At 36.5% G+C, this 17,372-nt stretch overlaps 1 protein-coding gene across 1 annotated transcript; it reads right to left on the bottom strand.

Moving 5' to 3' along the window:
- Positions 1 to 3,853: 3,853 nt before the first annotated feature.
- On the bottom strand, positions 3,854 to 12,148 carry LOC115899667 (geminin coiled-coil domain-containing protein 1-like). The gene is made up of 5 exons (XM_030937892.1): positions 11,936 to 12,148; positions 9,731 to 9,905; positions 7,980 to 8,068; positions 6,674 to 6,790; positions 3,854 to 4,651 (listed from the first exon to the last, which is right to left on the bottom strand). Exons 1-5 carry the CDS (start codon positions 12,146 to 12,148, stop codon positions 4,031 to 4,033), a joined length of 1,215 nt encoding a protein of 404 aa, XP_030793752.1. The 3' UTR covers positions 3,854 to 4,030.
- Positions 12,149 to 17,372: the final 5,224 nt, after the last annotated feature.

Here is a 17,372-nt window from a genome sequence, read left to right as displayed (position 1 = left end):
GTTGGTTGCTATTAAAGCTCACAGACCTTATCCCATGCTGGTTTCTGTCACGCTTTTGTATGGTGAGTGTTATCTTAACACCATTTAATAATCTATTCCTAATCATAGCCTTGCTTGAAGTCCCAAACCAGATTGCTGACATTTTTTGAGCACATAGATCCAACTATTCTGGAAATATAAACATCAGTGATGAGAGCCAATTATTCCTTTGCTTTGATTAAGCACGTTTAAATTGTTCCTCTCATTTATAGCCAAGTTAGTTTTAACACATATTTCCTCTTTATATCCTCAGCTGAGCCTGACCCTGAGTCTGTATCTCAGCTGAGGCTATATCTGTTGAATAACTACCTCCATTATTAATCATACTACCATTTCATACACTTGAAAATTGACATGCTTTTTCTTTCTGTGGCAACATTTACAGAAGAAATGGGTACAGAAAACTTTTTCTTGGTTTGTTGCTCCATTCACTAAAAAATGTTTCCAAAATAAGGGCCAAAAGTAGGATTAAGTAAGTTTTTGTCATTATTTATTAGCTATAAATTCATTACAAAATTGACTCTTACATATCATTAGAAATATTTCAAATCATATAGAAATCATATTATTTAAAATATTAAGTGTTAAATTATATTTAACAATTGCAGGATATTCAATACAAGAATTAAAACTGGATGTCTGGTTATCTCTATAGAACAAAAAAATAGATAAAAATATGAAAAATAGGTTGAGAAACATACTTACACTATATATTTGTAGCTTGAAAACCAATTCTATTTGGTTTAGTGAAATATAAAGAAAAAATCAGAATTTAATATTTAATCTTATGTGAATCTTTTGGTAAACTGAGACACAGGTAAAATTATATACCCTGACCTTACAAGCAAGATGTAATATTTATCAAAAACTTATCACTGGATATATTAACGCTATACTTTTCTCCACATTTGTACTACAGGTGAGTTGTTAAATCCATTTGTCATACTTTCTTTAAAAAGTCGTTTTCTTGAATTAAGTCAAACAGACAATTTCTTCCATTAATTCATATTGTTCCTTTTCCTCAGATTTTTCAAATTAGAGGTTAGCATCACTGAAGTCTTGAATAGCCTCATTTATTTAACATCACCTTCATAGCTGAAGTTTAACAACATCCTTTTTTTCCAAATACTAGTGAGATACAAGTATGATTTATCTTTCAGATGGTCAGAGGACATTGGAAAATTTAACAAATTTATAAAATCGATACTGGATTCTAATTTTTATGTGTGGCTAGTTAAAATAGTAGTGTATCCAGCAGGCACTAGACTCTAAGCCACTTAACATTTGAAAGCCTCATTAATGTACCCTAAAGAAGGGAAAGAACCATTAAGCCCTAAATGCTGAAGACATTAGTCTGACCATAGATATCATACAAAGAAATGCAAATACACAGGATTATGGTTACAAACCAGGAGAAGAAAATCTACTATTAGGGAATGTTAAGCATAATATAAAAATGGTTATCACAATCACAAAAGACTTCATTTTTATTTCCCACTATAGCTTAAAATATGAACTGCGGTTTACTAGAGAGACATGGTGAAGCCATACAAGTAAAACATACACTCAGGTGAAAGAAATTTTTAATTTCTCAAACATGAACAAAATAATTTCCTATACATAATTTAAATGGATATTAAATATTTATAGACATGATTTCAAAAACATGTGGTAATTGTCTTCCATAATATCATCCATGATATAAGCCAGGAAAACTTATCACATTTTATGCCAAATGTTTCGTAATATCTTTAAACTGGGCCAAAATTAAGTTTCATTTAAAAGCTATCAAAAGCTATGACATTTTGTGTGGTTTTGTTTTAAACACCAAATGCATTGTGCTAAGCCTGGGTGTATCCTCATGGTACTTAACACATGATAAGGCACACAAGGAATGCAAAATAAATATTTGTTAACTGATACATTTCCTTTTACAGCTTGATTATTAGACTTTCAAAATTAGTTATATTACTTTCTCAATTCCTAGTGTACTAAAGTACAGTAATTCCAATTCTTAAATCTCTTATTCTAAAAAGAGACAAATTTCACCAACCAGACACCAGACACCAGAATGCAAAAGGCACAGTTATTTATTTTATTTTATTTTTTAGAAAATGGAACGTGTTCTACTTATTAAAGTACTCCAGAGAGTAATATTAATTACTATATTGGATTTTCTTCATAAATTATTTTTAAAAGTGGGTGGTAACAAATCTTTATAACAGACTTTTGCTTACATCACCAAAATAGAGCAACAAGCAAACAGCAACAACAATGAAAGGCAGGTCTTTGTTACAAAGAATCCTAACCAACACACTTGACCTGTGAGATACTGATTGTGCAAGATGACTTATGGAGATGTGGAAAAGAGAAAAATGAAAACAGGTTTCAACATGAAGGATTTCATCATTAATTGAAGTTTGTCCAAAAAACATAGGTGCACACACAGGATGTGTAAATTATTCTGGGAAGGATAGGGGTCTTGAGAGATGGGAAAGAAGAAAACTAGCACAAGCACTAAAAATATATGGTTTCAAATTTAGAAATATGAAGTCCTTGATAGCAATATTTATATTCAATCTATCCACACTTATTTAAAAATTAATATGTATCTATTTTTAGATGCAAATTATTCTTACATAGTTAGACTGAGTTAACTGCAAAATGGGCTCTAGAAAAAGAGTACTGTGATCAGAGCAATGATTTCCAATGTTAACTTCAAACGACTTATATTTTTGAATTTTATTAATTGTACATAAAGTTTACCCTACATAATATTCGCAGTGCCTATCTAAAGACTTCTCTTTAGTTTCTTCAATGACCTGAAATTGCCATGTTGGAGTAAATCTGATAGGTCCCAGCCTCAATTCATAGAATATTAGTGATTATCTAGTCCAGCTTCTGTATTCCACAGCTGGGAAACTAGACCTTCACAAAAGGGAAGTCGTTTTCTCAAAGTCATAGCAGATGAGTAGGTCTAAGTCTCATGATGGTGGTCACAGTGCCTAAATTGCTTGTATTTTATCATTATCACACAGCATAGTGCCTGGTACAAAGTAGGCATTAGGTATTCTACAGATATCTTGGGTGGACTGATCAATGAAAAAATAAATATGTGAATGAATGAATGAATGAGACAATGGCTGAGCTAGGTTAGTCTATTTTCAGCAATAAGAGTTTGTCAGCATCTGGGTAGTAGTCGCAGACGATGACTAGATTTGTTACCACAGTCCCTCAAAATGTTCTTCTTGGGGTCATGTTGGTTAAAGAAACAATGCTGGGCACATATAGAAGCTGATACATCATGAGGCATTTAAAACTAATTTAAATTCTTTATAATTTTAAAGTTTATCTGTGATATTGATTGTTAGTGAAGTTACAGTTGTTTTAAGAGACTTTGTCAATGCCACCATGGGGCACTGAACTTTTTGAACTGCCATGAACATAACACTACACACATCCACATTATGTCTTCAGTAGTAGTGGTGATGGGCAAAGACACTTGTTCTACCCCACCCTCAGCTATTTGAACATGCAGTAGTAAGTACCTGAAGCAAAAATAGGGCTCATTCTAAAGGCAGTTTTCAGAAATGACAAAGGGAGAAAAGTAAAAGGGCTGTCACTATTTCAACTACTTAAAAGAGGAAAATCTGTTAAACTGGTTATAATTGGAAAAATGTATCTAGGTCTTAAAGGAATATAAAAGAAAATGGAAAATACCTCTTCAAGTGTAGGGCAAAGGGAGGATGGCAATAGCAGGTATTGGTGTGTAAACAAGTCAAATTTAGGTGAAAGAAGCGCTGAACATGTTTCATTATGGATTCTTGGAAGCCAATCCCTGCAGATTTAAGTGGGTAATTGAGAGTGACATTTAAAGTGGCAGGAGACAGTCTAAGCAATAGCTTCTGTATTCCACATAGTCAAATTCAAGTGCAAGAGAGGTCTCTGTAAACAGTTCATGGCAGTGCTTTGTGATAAAAAAGAGGGGTCACTAAGACTGCTTAGGGACCCAGGTAAACTTCCAGCCTCCCTCCTCATCTCGACGCACAAAGGCTTGTCCCTGGTGGAAGGAATGAGTTTTCACATTACAATGAGGGCTCAGGGATGTGGAAAATGCCATCTCTGTCTTGTTGGGTGACACATTAGCACTACAGTAAGGAAGAGTTTTCAGCCCCACTGGGGGATTTGAAAGTTGAGAAAGGCTGTGGAAATCTTCTCCATGAGTGGCAGTGCTGTGCAAGGGGGTTGTTCTGTCACCTCTATAGTCAATTGGCATATCCTCTCTGGGGACATTTTTATAATCAACTGCATCATCCGGAAATTGGGAAAATGTGCTGGCGACTCTTCTGGGACGAGATGCGAGGGCACTGTAGTTAGCTGGTAAGGTGTCATCGATAGTGTCAAGGTCTTTTAACCCAAGTGTTTGAAGGACCCAGGGATCCACAGGGGGCCCAACTTGTTCTTCACAGTTAGCAAATTCACTAGAGAGGTTTCTTTTGGCATTTTTGGGATGGGGAATCTCAGCAGGAGAGTATCTTTGTTCTTTGGATTTTCTCTTCCCCTTCCTGAATTTTCCACATGCTTTGGAGAACTCATCAGATGAGAGCAATTTCTAGGGAAGTGATATTTGAAAGTTATACTTTTTTCATATATTTACTAGTTAACTAAATTATTTTGAAAAAAATGATTAAGTTTCTCTTCACACACAAGTAAGATAGATTGGATTAGCTTGTTTGTAAAGTAAAATCTGTGATGACAAGTAACTGCCTAAAAACTCTAAATCATATTTTTTACTCAGTTTTCTTAAATGTTGAAAGGACTAGATGATATTTTTAAGATTTCAGCACAGGCAAGTTATTATTGTAACAATAATAGCACTATCACTTATTAAGTTATCATTTATAATCATTTATTTATAAATAATATTTATATTTATAAATATCATAAATAATATGTATATTATTTATAATATATTTATATATAATATATAAATATATATAAAATATATAATAATTAACCCTGATTGTCTCAGCAACCCCCACCCCCGACTAGCATTTGATTTTTAAGCAACTTCTTTTGTAATATATGACTGTAATATTTATAAATGTTATAAATAATATTTATATTTATTTATAAATGTTATAAATATTTATATTATTTATAAATATTATAAATAGTATTTATATTTATTTGTAAATGTTATAAATAATATTTATATTTATTTATAAATATTACAAATTATATTTATTTATATTTATAAATGTTATAAGTAATATTTATATTTATTTATAAATGTTATAAGTAATATTTACATTATTTATAAATTTATATAAGTAAATATTTATAAATTTATATGAATAAATATTTATATTTATTTATAAACAATATTATTTATAAATAATACATTTATCATTTATAAATAAACTATCATTTACTATAATTTATAAATCACTGATTATATGTATTATCTCATTGGATATAGATGTTATTAAAATCTTCATTAATGAGGAAACTAAGGCACAGACATATTAATGGCTTGCTGAGAATGATTTAGCTCAGACATAAAGCTAAGCCACCCGAATCTAGACAGATCCTCTGATTAAACGCTATACAACACTGCTTATTCTTATTTCATAAACTTTCAAAGCACTTCTGAGATATTATATTATTCTAAATCTTGGAAAATTATTAAGAGCGACAGATCAAACTGCCTAGTTGTTATCATTTAATAATATAATAAGTGTCCTTTTATGGAATGGTAGCTGGAGTTAGGAGCCCAGGCAAATAACCAAGATGTAGTCTCTTTTTAACAAAGACAACTGAATTGTAAATAAATCAAATCTGGTGTCTTCTATTCCCTGAACTGCTCCATTTAGTAACAGTAGCAAGAAGCATCATCAATTTAGACCAAATAATATCAAATAATGTAGCTTGTCTAGAAGTACAGAAAAGATTGATGATGAAAGCATTAATGATAACATAATGGCAAATAGATAATAAAAAATTGAAAGGCAAAGAATTGAGCATGAACAAAAAAAGACTACAGGCAAGTTATTTATCCTTGAGTTAGAAATAGCTCATTTTAAAAGTGGAGAAAAAAATGTGAATTAAACGATAAGGTAATTGTATATGCCTAATGTAATTTGTAAATGCCAAATCAAGAGATCTGGACTCCGGCAATATTGACAGCATTTTAGACCTAGCAGAATTTTTAAAGGACATTTTAGACCATCCATTACAGATGAAGTTAAGTGAGGATCTAAGTAAGAATGATTTGCCTAAAGTCAAACAGATTATTAAAAGAACTGAGTGTCTTTTAGATCTGTTTCCCATACAGTATTCCATCCATCTCATTCTGCCTTTTGATTAACCCTGATTGTCTTAGCAACCCCCACCCCCGACTAGCATTTGATTTTTAAGCAACTTCTTTTGTAATATATGACTGACACCTGCAATCTATGTACTTCAGAGAAATAATAGATAAAAATTCTTGTGAAAGAGCCATATTTCCTTAAGAAAAACCATCCATCTCATAAATGCTTATCAAGATACCCTGTTTAATCAAGGAGTTTGCCATAAATCATTTCCTTTCTCAAATCACTGCTTTGTTCTTATAAAGTAGATACACACATACCTTGGCCTTTTCTTCAATACATTTAACCAAAGCAGAATTCAGGTATTGTCTGAGGTGATTATTCTCTTCATGTAACCTAGCGAGTTCTTCTTCCTTCTGCACCAGGGTATCTTGCAGCTACAAAAAGCAGACAGTGGTGAAGCCTGCTCCACTGTATTGACTCTGTAACCTTATAATAATGCCACTGCTCCTTGACTTGACTACTGTTTATTGTGTGAGCACGAGCACGAGGAGCCCTCATCCTGAGAGGCCTGAATTAAATTTACGTTCCCCTAACACCCAGTTGTTCAGCTTTGTGCTCTGAATTCTCATTCATTGCATAGCATTTGGAGAGATTATAATAGACTTTTAAACTTGTAACCACAAGGGAATCAGGTAGATATGAAAAAATGAGCTGCATGCAACTGTTTAAATGCAGAAAATGATGTTTAGGAAGATGTGGCTGGACTCCTTTCTTGCACTTTTAAATAAATAAATATAGAGGTGGGTCGGCTTTTTTCAGCCTCAAATTGCCCTGTCTGTATGTCCACTAGATTAAATTAAATATAGAAAATGATGCCTTGCATATTTAAATATATAAATAAATAAATAACAGAGGTGGGTCGGCTTTTTTCAGCCTCAGATTGATCTGTCTGTATGTCCACTAGGTTAAATTACCCTTCAGGGGCAAAACTAACAGAACATGAGAAAAGCAATCTTAGGAAAATATTTTATAATCATTCTCTTCTCCAAGTATTAGCAAGATTTTGCTGGACTCCTCCCTTGCATTTTAAAATAAATAAATAATAAACAAAAACAGAGGTGGGTCAGCTTCTTTCAGCCTCAGATTGATCTGTCTGTATGTCCACTAGGTTAAATTACCCTTCAGGGGCAAAACTAACAGAACATGAAAAAAAGCAATCTTAGGAAAATATTTTATAATCATGATCTCTTCTCCAAGTATTAGCGATGTTATGGTTTAAAAATACTGTCACACTCACTATATCATTCGATCTTTTCAGATTCCCTCTGAGATAGGCAGCACAAGGACTACAATTCCATAAATGAGGAAAAGGAGAAGGATTCAGGGTCATACGGCTAAAACGTGTAAAGTGGGAGCTTGACTGCAGGTCTTTCTAGAGTGTCTCGGTGGTTTTTCTTTTCTCTGACATCTATCATCTAACTTTGATCTCTCTGTGGACACACAGTCACTTTGGTTCTAAACTGAGTCAGCATGAATTTCACAAGGGAAAAGAAGCAAGATATTAATGGTGGGGAACGGATCACGCGGAACACGACCAGTCTCAATGCTCTGACTTACACATACCTGCTTGTTTCTGTAGAGCTGAGAGGAAAGCTGAGCGTCTTCCCATGAGCACAAGTCCGGAAGAGAAAAATTTGAGTCACTGAAGGATTCTGTGAAAATACAAATGGATAACTGAGAAAATAGTCTTGTAGTTTCTGTGTAATAAAGAAACTTATCAAATCAAATCAGAAAGTTTAGTAGGTTCAATTATTTTTCTTAAACAGCTATTGCTGCCATACAGGAAAACAAGACATTTAAAGTTTTTTTGAAAAGGCAAGCAAGATGAGAGAAACAAATATTTATACACTGGATCACATAGCAGTTAAAGGGTAAATTGTTATAAGCAGGAAGGGGTCACATTCTTGCCTAATGTATGTATTCCTGCTGGATAAGTTAATAAAGACTGTCCAGTCTTTGTCATTAATTTATGCACATACTTACTGATCTCCCCCCAAACTCGGCATAACATTGCAATTCCATTATGTTTTTCTAGTTTTTATCTTGTTTTCTAAGCTTTAGCACTTGATAATATATTGTTTGGCTCTATAGTTAAATTCTAATCTGTAATGCTACTAGTTTCTCTGCCTGCCTGTTTTAATCTAATGGACTGTATTTATTTGGAATTGTATGTGGTAGCACTTTCTACTTTAAAACTATTTGGACCTTGCTTCTTTGAAGATCTTAATGAAAATCTCAAAACTGTGCCCAGACCTTATCTGTTTCAACTGTTTTAATCTGTATATTCTATAAATTTTTTTTTCCAAGTGGCTTTTCCCCCCATATTTGACAGTTAGTTCTATCTATCAATAAAAAGCTATGGTTGGGCATACTAACCGGGTTTACTTTTACTTTCTTTTCTTCATCTAGTACAGTTTTGACTCTTGCCCTTCTCTGGTTATACTGTTGATACTGAAATATTTTTGATTAAAGTGAAATGATGAGTAGGAGATAGGAATAAAATGGCATAAGTAGGTTGGGTTCACACTCTTGGGCATTTTGTTTTTACCATTGCTTGTAGTGGAAAGTTAATACTCAACAACGTCCTCTGTGACATTTAAGTGTGCTTTTAATTTTTTGAGTTCCTTTGTTTGTGTCTTTTTAAAAAATAAAACGAATCATGTGGCAGAAACAATGGTATGGATATTTAATTCTAGGGTGTCTGACAATTATTTAAGAAACTGGAGTGTTTAACACAGACATTTCTTTAATACTTATAAATATTGCTCGTATGCCACGGATCAAAATTAATATGTCATTTTACGTCAATGCTATACTTCTCTCCAAAGTTGAAGCTTTTTTTGTGTGTAAAAGGGAATCCTTTTTCCACTTCTAACACACTATCCATGGAACTTCCTCTATGAAATAAAAATTAAGCTAGTATTCCTTGCTTTTCTCTCAAACTCAGGGAAACTTTCCTGAATTCCAAAAGAAGTGTTCCGACTGGTATCCTCATTCCAAAGACATTCTGCCAGTGTGTTGTTTATAAAACTTTGATCCAGACTCACACTCCCACAGTGAGATAGGACTCTGCAAGAACTATAAAGTGTAGGGAGAAATACATGCTATCCAGTGGGCAAGGTAAAGAATCCCATTTTCACTATTTGGCAAGTGTAAAACAGCAGGCTTTATGACTGTAAAAATCAGGAGTCCTTGGGTTTACTTAAATTTTCCATATCGTCCCTTATTCTAGAGTCCTAGCCCATGATGCTCTGTAGCCACGGGTATGGAAAAGAGCTCCAGATCTGTCAGGGAAGCAGAGGAGCAGAACTTACCCTGTGCCTGTGGTGCTTGTTGGAGCTCTCTGTTGTCCAGGAGACCAGCGGCCCAGAAAGAGACCCAAGTCTCCGTGGAAACGTCAACACTAGATTCTGACGTTGTAGTGGAATACGGGCAATTATAGCTCTGGCCTCCTACAAAGTACTGGTCTTGGCAAGGCAGAATGGTGTTCTGTGAAATTCAGAATGAGGGGAGTGCGGGGTCCCAGGAGATGGGGTGATGGAGATTTAAAAGGGGGAAAGGGTGGGAGAAATACCGAAATTATATGCAGTGAAATATAAAGAAAAAAATCAGAAAAGGTGTTAAGTATAGATCCATATTAATTTTGGGGTGGTCAAATTACAATTACTAAAAGGGAATGAGTTTCTTGGTTTACCCAGAATTTCCCTTAAGGCCTTTGAGCAAAAGAGCAGACTAGCATTGAATGGGTGAAATTTGTACATATCCAGAAGGATTCTCTGTTGCAACGTCCAGCTCATCTAATAGTCTACCCAAGATCTAAATAAAGGGAATTCTACTTCATGGTGCGAAAACATAAGAACTATTTGGTTCTTTCTAGCAAATATCTTAATTATATTTCTAAAACTCCTGAAGGACAAAGAACGCAGAATGCTAAAGCTGAAATGGATATGACATAATATAGACTAACCTCTTCATTTTAGTTTCTCAATCATACTTGCCTCATTCCTTCCTTATTCTTCCCTCTGACCTAACATGCTGCTGGCTCATAGTCTATCTATCTATCTATCTATCTATCTATCTATCTATCTATCTATCTATCTGTCCCAGAGATAATTAAAACATTTTGCTCCCAACACTAAGCACAGGAGCATAAAGTCACTCCAAGTAAACGTATAATCAAAGCTGAAAGAAGTTTGTTAGCAAAGACAGCAAGCTCTAGTTTTGTCCATCACTAGGGCTCAATGCTCCTCCAAAGTTATCTTGTCACTAACTGGCATGTATTGTCCACTGTGTTCTGATCCAGTGAACACTCTCCTGCTCTCCACTTCTTGAACCTCAGACACACAGTCTTTCCAAATGTCCAGGCAGGGGCAGGTATGCAGCCTTCCTGGGTTAATTTGTACAACACCAAATTTAAATTATTTGTCAATGTTTAATCAGGTAAAAACCATTCATTTTAGCAGAGCCCAGCTTTGGAAAAACTCTTTTTGACACTACAGAGTTTCTCTGGGCATTAACGTAAACAGAGAGAAAACAAATAAGAAGAAGAAAGAGAAAAAAAAGTTAAGTCAATTCAATCACACTTTGTAAATGTTCTCGGTAATTTAAGTTTTGAAAAATTCTAGTTCTGAAGCAAGTCCAGCTTGGGCAGTGCAGACCAAAGAAATTCAGCCAAAAGTTTATCAAGTGCAATTTTCTTTTATTATAAAAGTATGTTTGCAGACTCCTTCCCTGAGATTTTTTTTTTAATCAGAGCTAAGCTATTATGCAATTCATACTTGAGAAGAAAACAAACCCCAAATATCCCTCGACAAGTTCATGTCCAAGTGTTTGCAAATATATGCATGATCTAGAGGAAGAGGTAGAAATGAAAAGAGAGTGCAGGGGGAGGGGAAGTTGGGGAGAAAGTCAGGAAAGTAGTAATAACAGAGGGAGGGAGAGAGAAGAGAGGAGAGAGAGAGGAGAGAGAGCGGAGAGGGAGAGAGGGCGAGAGAGAGAGAGAGAGAGAAAGCAGATAGAGGATAGGAAAAGAGAGGGCAGCAGAAAGGATCTGTTTTAATTGGTGGGTAGCAGAGAAATCTTGCTCCCAAGGTGGAATAAATTCTAAACGCAAAGCTCATTAACTTCCAGAGACCCAAGTTTGCCAGCGGACTAGCTAACGCCAGTTCCTCACTTACCATCTTGCAGTGGAAGAAAGCGCTGCAGAAACTGAGCCCACTCAATTTTTCAGGAAAACCAGTGGGAGCTTTAAATGAGACTGAGGGGAGGAGCTAGGAGAGGCGAGTTCTAATCTGCGGGAGCTCCCGGTGACGCCCAGAGCTCCCGGCGAGCGCCGCTCTCTGATTTGGTGAGAGGCTGTCAAACTGGTGACGTGAGCCAGGAGTCACCCAGCAGAGGACAAAGTCACTCGCGCTCTGGGCGACCACCGCGCCGGGACCAGGGACCTGGCGATCCGGCCACCGGCCGTGGGGCAAAGGCAGGACCTCCGGCCCTCCCCCTCCGGCGGCGCTGCTTCAAACCCGGCCCCAATGTGGACTTGCCGCGGGCGGGGAGACGGGCGGCGGAGGCTGGCGGCGACCCCGGAGCCGGTACCTGCGCGAGGGCCGGGCTCCCTCCCGCTCCACGCGCAGCGCGGGACAGGGCCGAGCCGGGCCGGGTGGGAAGATGGATGTAGGGTAAGAAAATCCCAAACCGGCATCACAAGGATCAAGGGAGGCTTTAGGAAAGCCCATCTAACTAGCCCCAGAGTTAGTATGGTTCCTGGGTATTTTTTTCTGGCTACGTGATAACAATATTAACTTGCTTTATGAGGTTGTCAGTTGACTTTTTTTTTTTTTTTTTCCTATTGGGTATGTCTTACTTTCCCCTATTTCTGAAATGAGTGTTAAACGTGGAGGTGATACATATCCATTCTGGAATGTAAGCTTCACTAGAATAGCAATTCCTGTTTCTTTTGTTCCCTGCTGTCTCCAAAATACCAGGAGCGCTTTCTCACCTGTAATAAGTGCTCAACAAAGATTTGTAAAGATAATTAAGCTACAAATTAATTGTCGTTTTGTATTGTACCTTTCTTCACTTTATAATAAATGATTATAATTAAGAAAACTTGGTGTATGTTAATATCTTTCAATTAAAGAATTTGATTTCCTCTGTCTTTTCTCTTACCTTTTATTCTCACAGTTCCTATTATGTTATATCGAGAGGAGAAAGAGGAGTAGCACCATGTTTAAAACCACTTAGCCACTGCTAATAGCCAACTTTTATTTCAACTTACTAATATAATAGATATAAAGCAATTTACATTAACCCTGGGAGGTAGGTACTCTTATTATCTGGTTTAACAGGTTGACCGATGAAGCACTAACATTAAGACATTTCACCGATGATTATACAATTAAGAAGTAGCAGACCTGGGATTTGAACCCAAGCTGGCTGAAGCCTCCATGCTCCTAGCTCCATGCATGTGGTATCTGACCTACCTTGGCTTATGTCCACGGCACATTATAGACATTTATGTAATGGTTATTGTTATGGGTGGGCTGTGTTTCCCCAAATTCATATGTGGAATCCCTAACCCCAAAGTTACTGTATATGGAGATAAGGCCTTTAAAGAGGTAATTAAGTCTAAATAAAGTCATACGTGAGACCCTAACCCAGTAAGACTGGTGCCCTTATAAGGGACACCAGGGGTGGCACACACAAAGTCAAGGCCATGTGGGGGCACAGTGAGAAGGCACCCCTTCATCTCTAAGCCAAGAGGAGAAGCCTCAGGGGAAACCAACAACCCTGCCAACACCGTGCTCTTGAAATTTCAGCCTCCAGAATTTTTTTTCCCCCAAAAAATTCTTGTCTAAGCTATCCCGTCTATGGTATTTTGTTATGGTAACCCTAGCAAACTAACCCCAGACAAGGAGGAGGAATTGAGAACACTTCTGATCCTGTTCTGCACAGCTCTTTCTCTACAATAGTTTTGACTGTTATTTATTTTTCCTTGAACTATACTTAGGACCCACAGCACTTAGCAAGGTGATTAGCACACAGCAGATACTTAAGTGCTCTGTGTCCAATTTAAGAAAAGAATAGATGATGAAGAGGAAGAAGGTGCTAGACTTGTTTGGGCCCTTTCCTCTTGTTCCAATACTGTTTATTTGCAAGATTTTCTTTTTTTTTTTTTTTTTTTTTTTTTTTTTTTTTTTTTTTGACGAAGTCTCGCTCTGTCCTCTCTCACCAGGCTAGAGTGCAGTGGCGCGATCTTGGCTCACTGCAACCTCCGCCTCCCAGGCTCAAGCGATTCTCCTATTTGTAAGCATTTTTAAGTGAACAGTACCAGGTTTGGGTGTCACTGTCTGGAAAATAGGTGAACTGGCCTATTCTACATGGACTCATTTCAGAGAGTGACGTGAGTGAGTGGGCCCCTCTCTGCCCTCACTGCATATTGGGCAAGATGCACTGGCAGTACCACCCTGACATCAGAAGAGGAAACTGATCAAAACCCACTTGAGTTGTAAGAATCAGTGATTTTGTTCAGGGCAAAGAACTCATGTTTGTAGTTCTCCCAACACAGAGTCTGTTTGGCAAAACCCCAGTTAGTTTTGTGATGAGCACCAGGAGCAGAAAAAGGAGGATCCAGTTGTTTTACTTTTTTAGAAGCTGTCACAAATGAGACATGAGCCTCTGAGAGATATGATTTCTTGGGCCTGAAAATGATGCAAAATGGGCAATTGAGCAAACACAGTATGAAAATAAAAACCATAGGCTTTCGATCCAAATATACCTGGATTCCAATTTCTTCTCTACTCTCTGAAATTGAATCACCTGGAATTATATTAGCAACGACCCTAAATCCTCAGTTAACTCATCTGGCAAATTAGGAATGCAATACATACCTGAAATGTTTATTAAAAAGCTTACCACTAATGCTTATAAAATTACTGTTTTACTGCCTAAATTATGTGTTCATTATAGTAGCTATTCTTACTATTAGATACAGGGAATTCTGCCTTTGATCATATGCATACTGCCGTGCTTTTTTGTTGTTGCTGTTAAAAGTAACTGTAAACGAAAGGTACATTTGTAAAATAACGTTTTTTTTTGGGGGGGGGGCTAGACATAGTTTTCAAGAGTCTTTGATTACCTTTAAGCACACAAGTGTTTTACAAATCATTAACTACTTTAGCTTAGTAGAAGTGGGAGTATAAATAGTGATTCAGAAACCCTGAAGTTAAACAGTGAAGTTAAACAGTGTTAACAACTGAAAATAAATCAGAAGACAAACTTTTCTTAAAACCGTAACAGATGGAAAATGTTTTAAATTCTGAAAGTTTGATTTATGTACATCTTTTTACTTAAGATCTACTGCTTAAGTATAAGCCTTATTATTATTTTTGGTTTGACAGTTTTTTTTGAAAAGTGCATCAAGTAAACAATCATGTGAAATCTTTTGGCAGTTTTGTTTTCATATGTATGGATGACATGCCTCTTTCTTAGTGTGTAGATGTAACCCATACAGATGATTTTCTTCTACGAACAATAAGATCAGTTAAATACTGCCTTTTGCATTGTATCTAAAGGGGTGGTGTTAAGGGGGAGGTAACTAATAACAACTTAGTTGTTGAGTCATCGTACTGCCCCCTGCCAGGGCAAAAATATATTAAAAGAAAATAGGAGGTAATTTGACCGGCACACAAACCAAGTCTGCAGACAGGAAAGGGTAGAGTGTGATCAGAGGTGGACTGAGGAGATAAATAGATTGGCATATGGACTGTTCTTTCATTTCACCCCTGGAGAACTTTATTTGATTACCCCATTACGGGATTCTGTAGCAAATATAATAAAGAACAATTTTTAATTTCTCTTTACAAACATGGCTTTCTCTCATAGCTTCAATAGCTGAAACTCCAGGCCAAAAACAAAAACAAAAACAAAAAAACAAACAAAAAAAACACAGCATTTCTGTTTTCACTTGTAGGTGAAGAAAAATGTATCCTTAGAGAAAATTCAGTGCAGTAGATGGTTTTCATTGGAAGATTTAGCATTTGCATTGTTTAGAATATCTGGAGAACCATGACAGACTCAGTTTGTTGACCCATAGTTATTAAATTTACCCCACCAAAGTGATGTGCAGAAATCAGTCATGTTGATGTTGATAGAGACTTGCCTACTACCTACTACTACCTGCAAGTAACATAGCTTTTGGGTAGCCTTCATACATGTAATTACTTATGCAGTGGTGAAAAACTGTTTCGACATGAACAAAAGGCATGAAAGAGGAAGGCAGCTGTTAATTCTGGCAATAGAAAAAGTCAGGAAAACTATATTAGGTTATTAGCCAGGAAACAGAAAGACCTTAGGTAACTTAAAAAGTGAAATCTTCCATTTGGGCGTAATTCAGATTAGCTCTCTAGGCCGGGCGCGGTGGCTCAAGCCTGTAATCCCAGCACTTTGGGAGGCCGAGACGGGCGGATCACGAGGTCAGGAGATCGAGACCATCCTGGCTAACACAGTGAAACCCCGTCTCTACTAAAAATACAAAAACTAGCTGGGCGAGGTGGCGGGCGCCTGTAGTCCCAGCTACTCGGGAGGCTGAGGCAGGAGAATGGCGTGAACCCGGGAGGCGGAGCTTGCAGTGAGCTGAGATCCCGCCACTGCACTCCAGTCCCGGCAACAGAGCGAGACTCCGCCTCAAAAAAAAAAAAAAAAAAAAAAACAAACAAACAGATTAGCTCTCTATTTCCATAGAAATAGAGAGCTAATCTGTATGTATTAGAGAGCTAACACACACACACAAATGTGATGTGTGTATGTGGAGATTTATAACACTGTTTCGTTGGATGTTTCAGTGAGAATGCATTTTAATAGCTTTAAAACTATCTAGTCCTTTATTGACTCATTAAGTGATTGCTTAATTTTTTCAGTTATATTTTATTGCATTTTATTAAGAAAAATTACATACTATGGTGATATTCACAACTTCCAAAATTCTCAGTCTAAGGGTATATATTTTAAATATCACCTATCTACTTTATATTTTTCTGGAAAATGGATACAGATCTATATTCATTGTGCAAAATTAAGCAAACCTTTACTGTAGTTGGTAGCATTGCTTTATGGCTTTTCTCATGAGATAACACTTCAAAATAATATTTGCAGGCAAGCTGGAGTAAATAGTTGAGGATTTTCCTGTCTGTTGACAGCCGTGTGAATCCCCTAAATCTTACCAGGCCAGCCCCAGGGACAGGAAGAAACAGTATATCAAAGGCCTGCAATCTACTCTGCCTCACTGCATTAGTTGGGAAGCTCTTCTCTGTATAATATAACCTATCTGGCCAGATTGGAAGAAAACAATCTCAATGCTACTATGAAAATACATACAAAAGAGTAAAATTTAGTTTGTATTGCCACAAGGTTAAAGATGTGGAAACAGAAATAAAATAAAACAAATACAGTTCTACTTCCCTCACTTTATCCCAACTGTATTAGAAAATAATTAAAATAAGGCCAAGCCTGGTGGCTCATGTCTGTAATCCCAGCACTTTGGGAGGCCAAGGCTGGCAGACCACTTGAGACCAGGAGTTCAAGACCAGCTTGGACAACATAGTGAAATCCCATCTCTACAAAAAAATTTTAAATATTAGCCAAGTATGGTGAGGCACACCTGTACTTCTGGCTACTTAGGAGGCTGAGGTGGGAGGATCACTTGAGCCCAGGAGTTTGAAGTTACAGTGAGTTATGATTTTGCCACTGCACTTCAGCCTGGGCAACAGAGCAAGACCCTTCCTCTAAATAATGATAATAGTAGTTGTCATAATTAATATACATCAGAGGTATGCTAGTCCAATTATAATTGGAAACAAAATGAATTTCTGCTTCCGGAGCACCAGTATTTCCACAAAGTTGATTTTAGTGCTTTCATTGCTCATGAAATGCGTCTTAGGGATTTTTGATGGACAGATGAAT

Source organism: Rhinopithecus roxellana, chromosome 1, assembly GCF_007565055.1.
Source record: "Rhinopithecus roxellana isolate Shanxi Qingling chromosome 1, ASM756505v1, whole genome shotgun sequence".
NCBI classification, from domain to species: domain Eukaryota; kingdom Metazoa; phylum Chordata; class Mammalia; order Primates; family Cercopithecidae; genus Rhinopithecus; species Rhinopithecus roxellana.
This window is presented reverse-complemented; position numbering and strand designations above follow the sequence as displayed.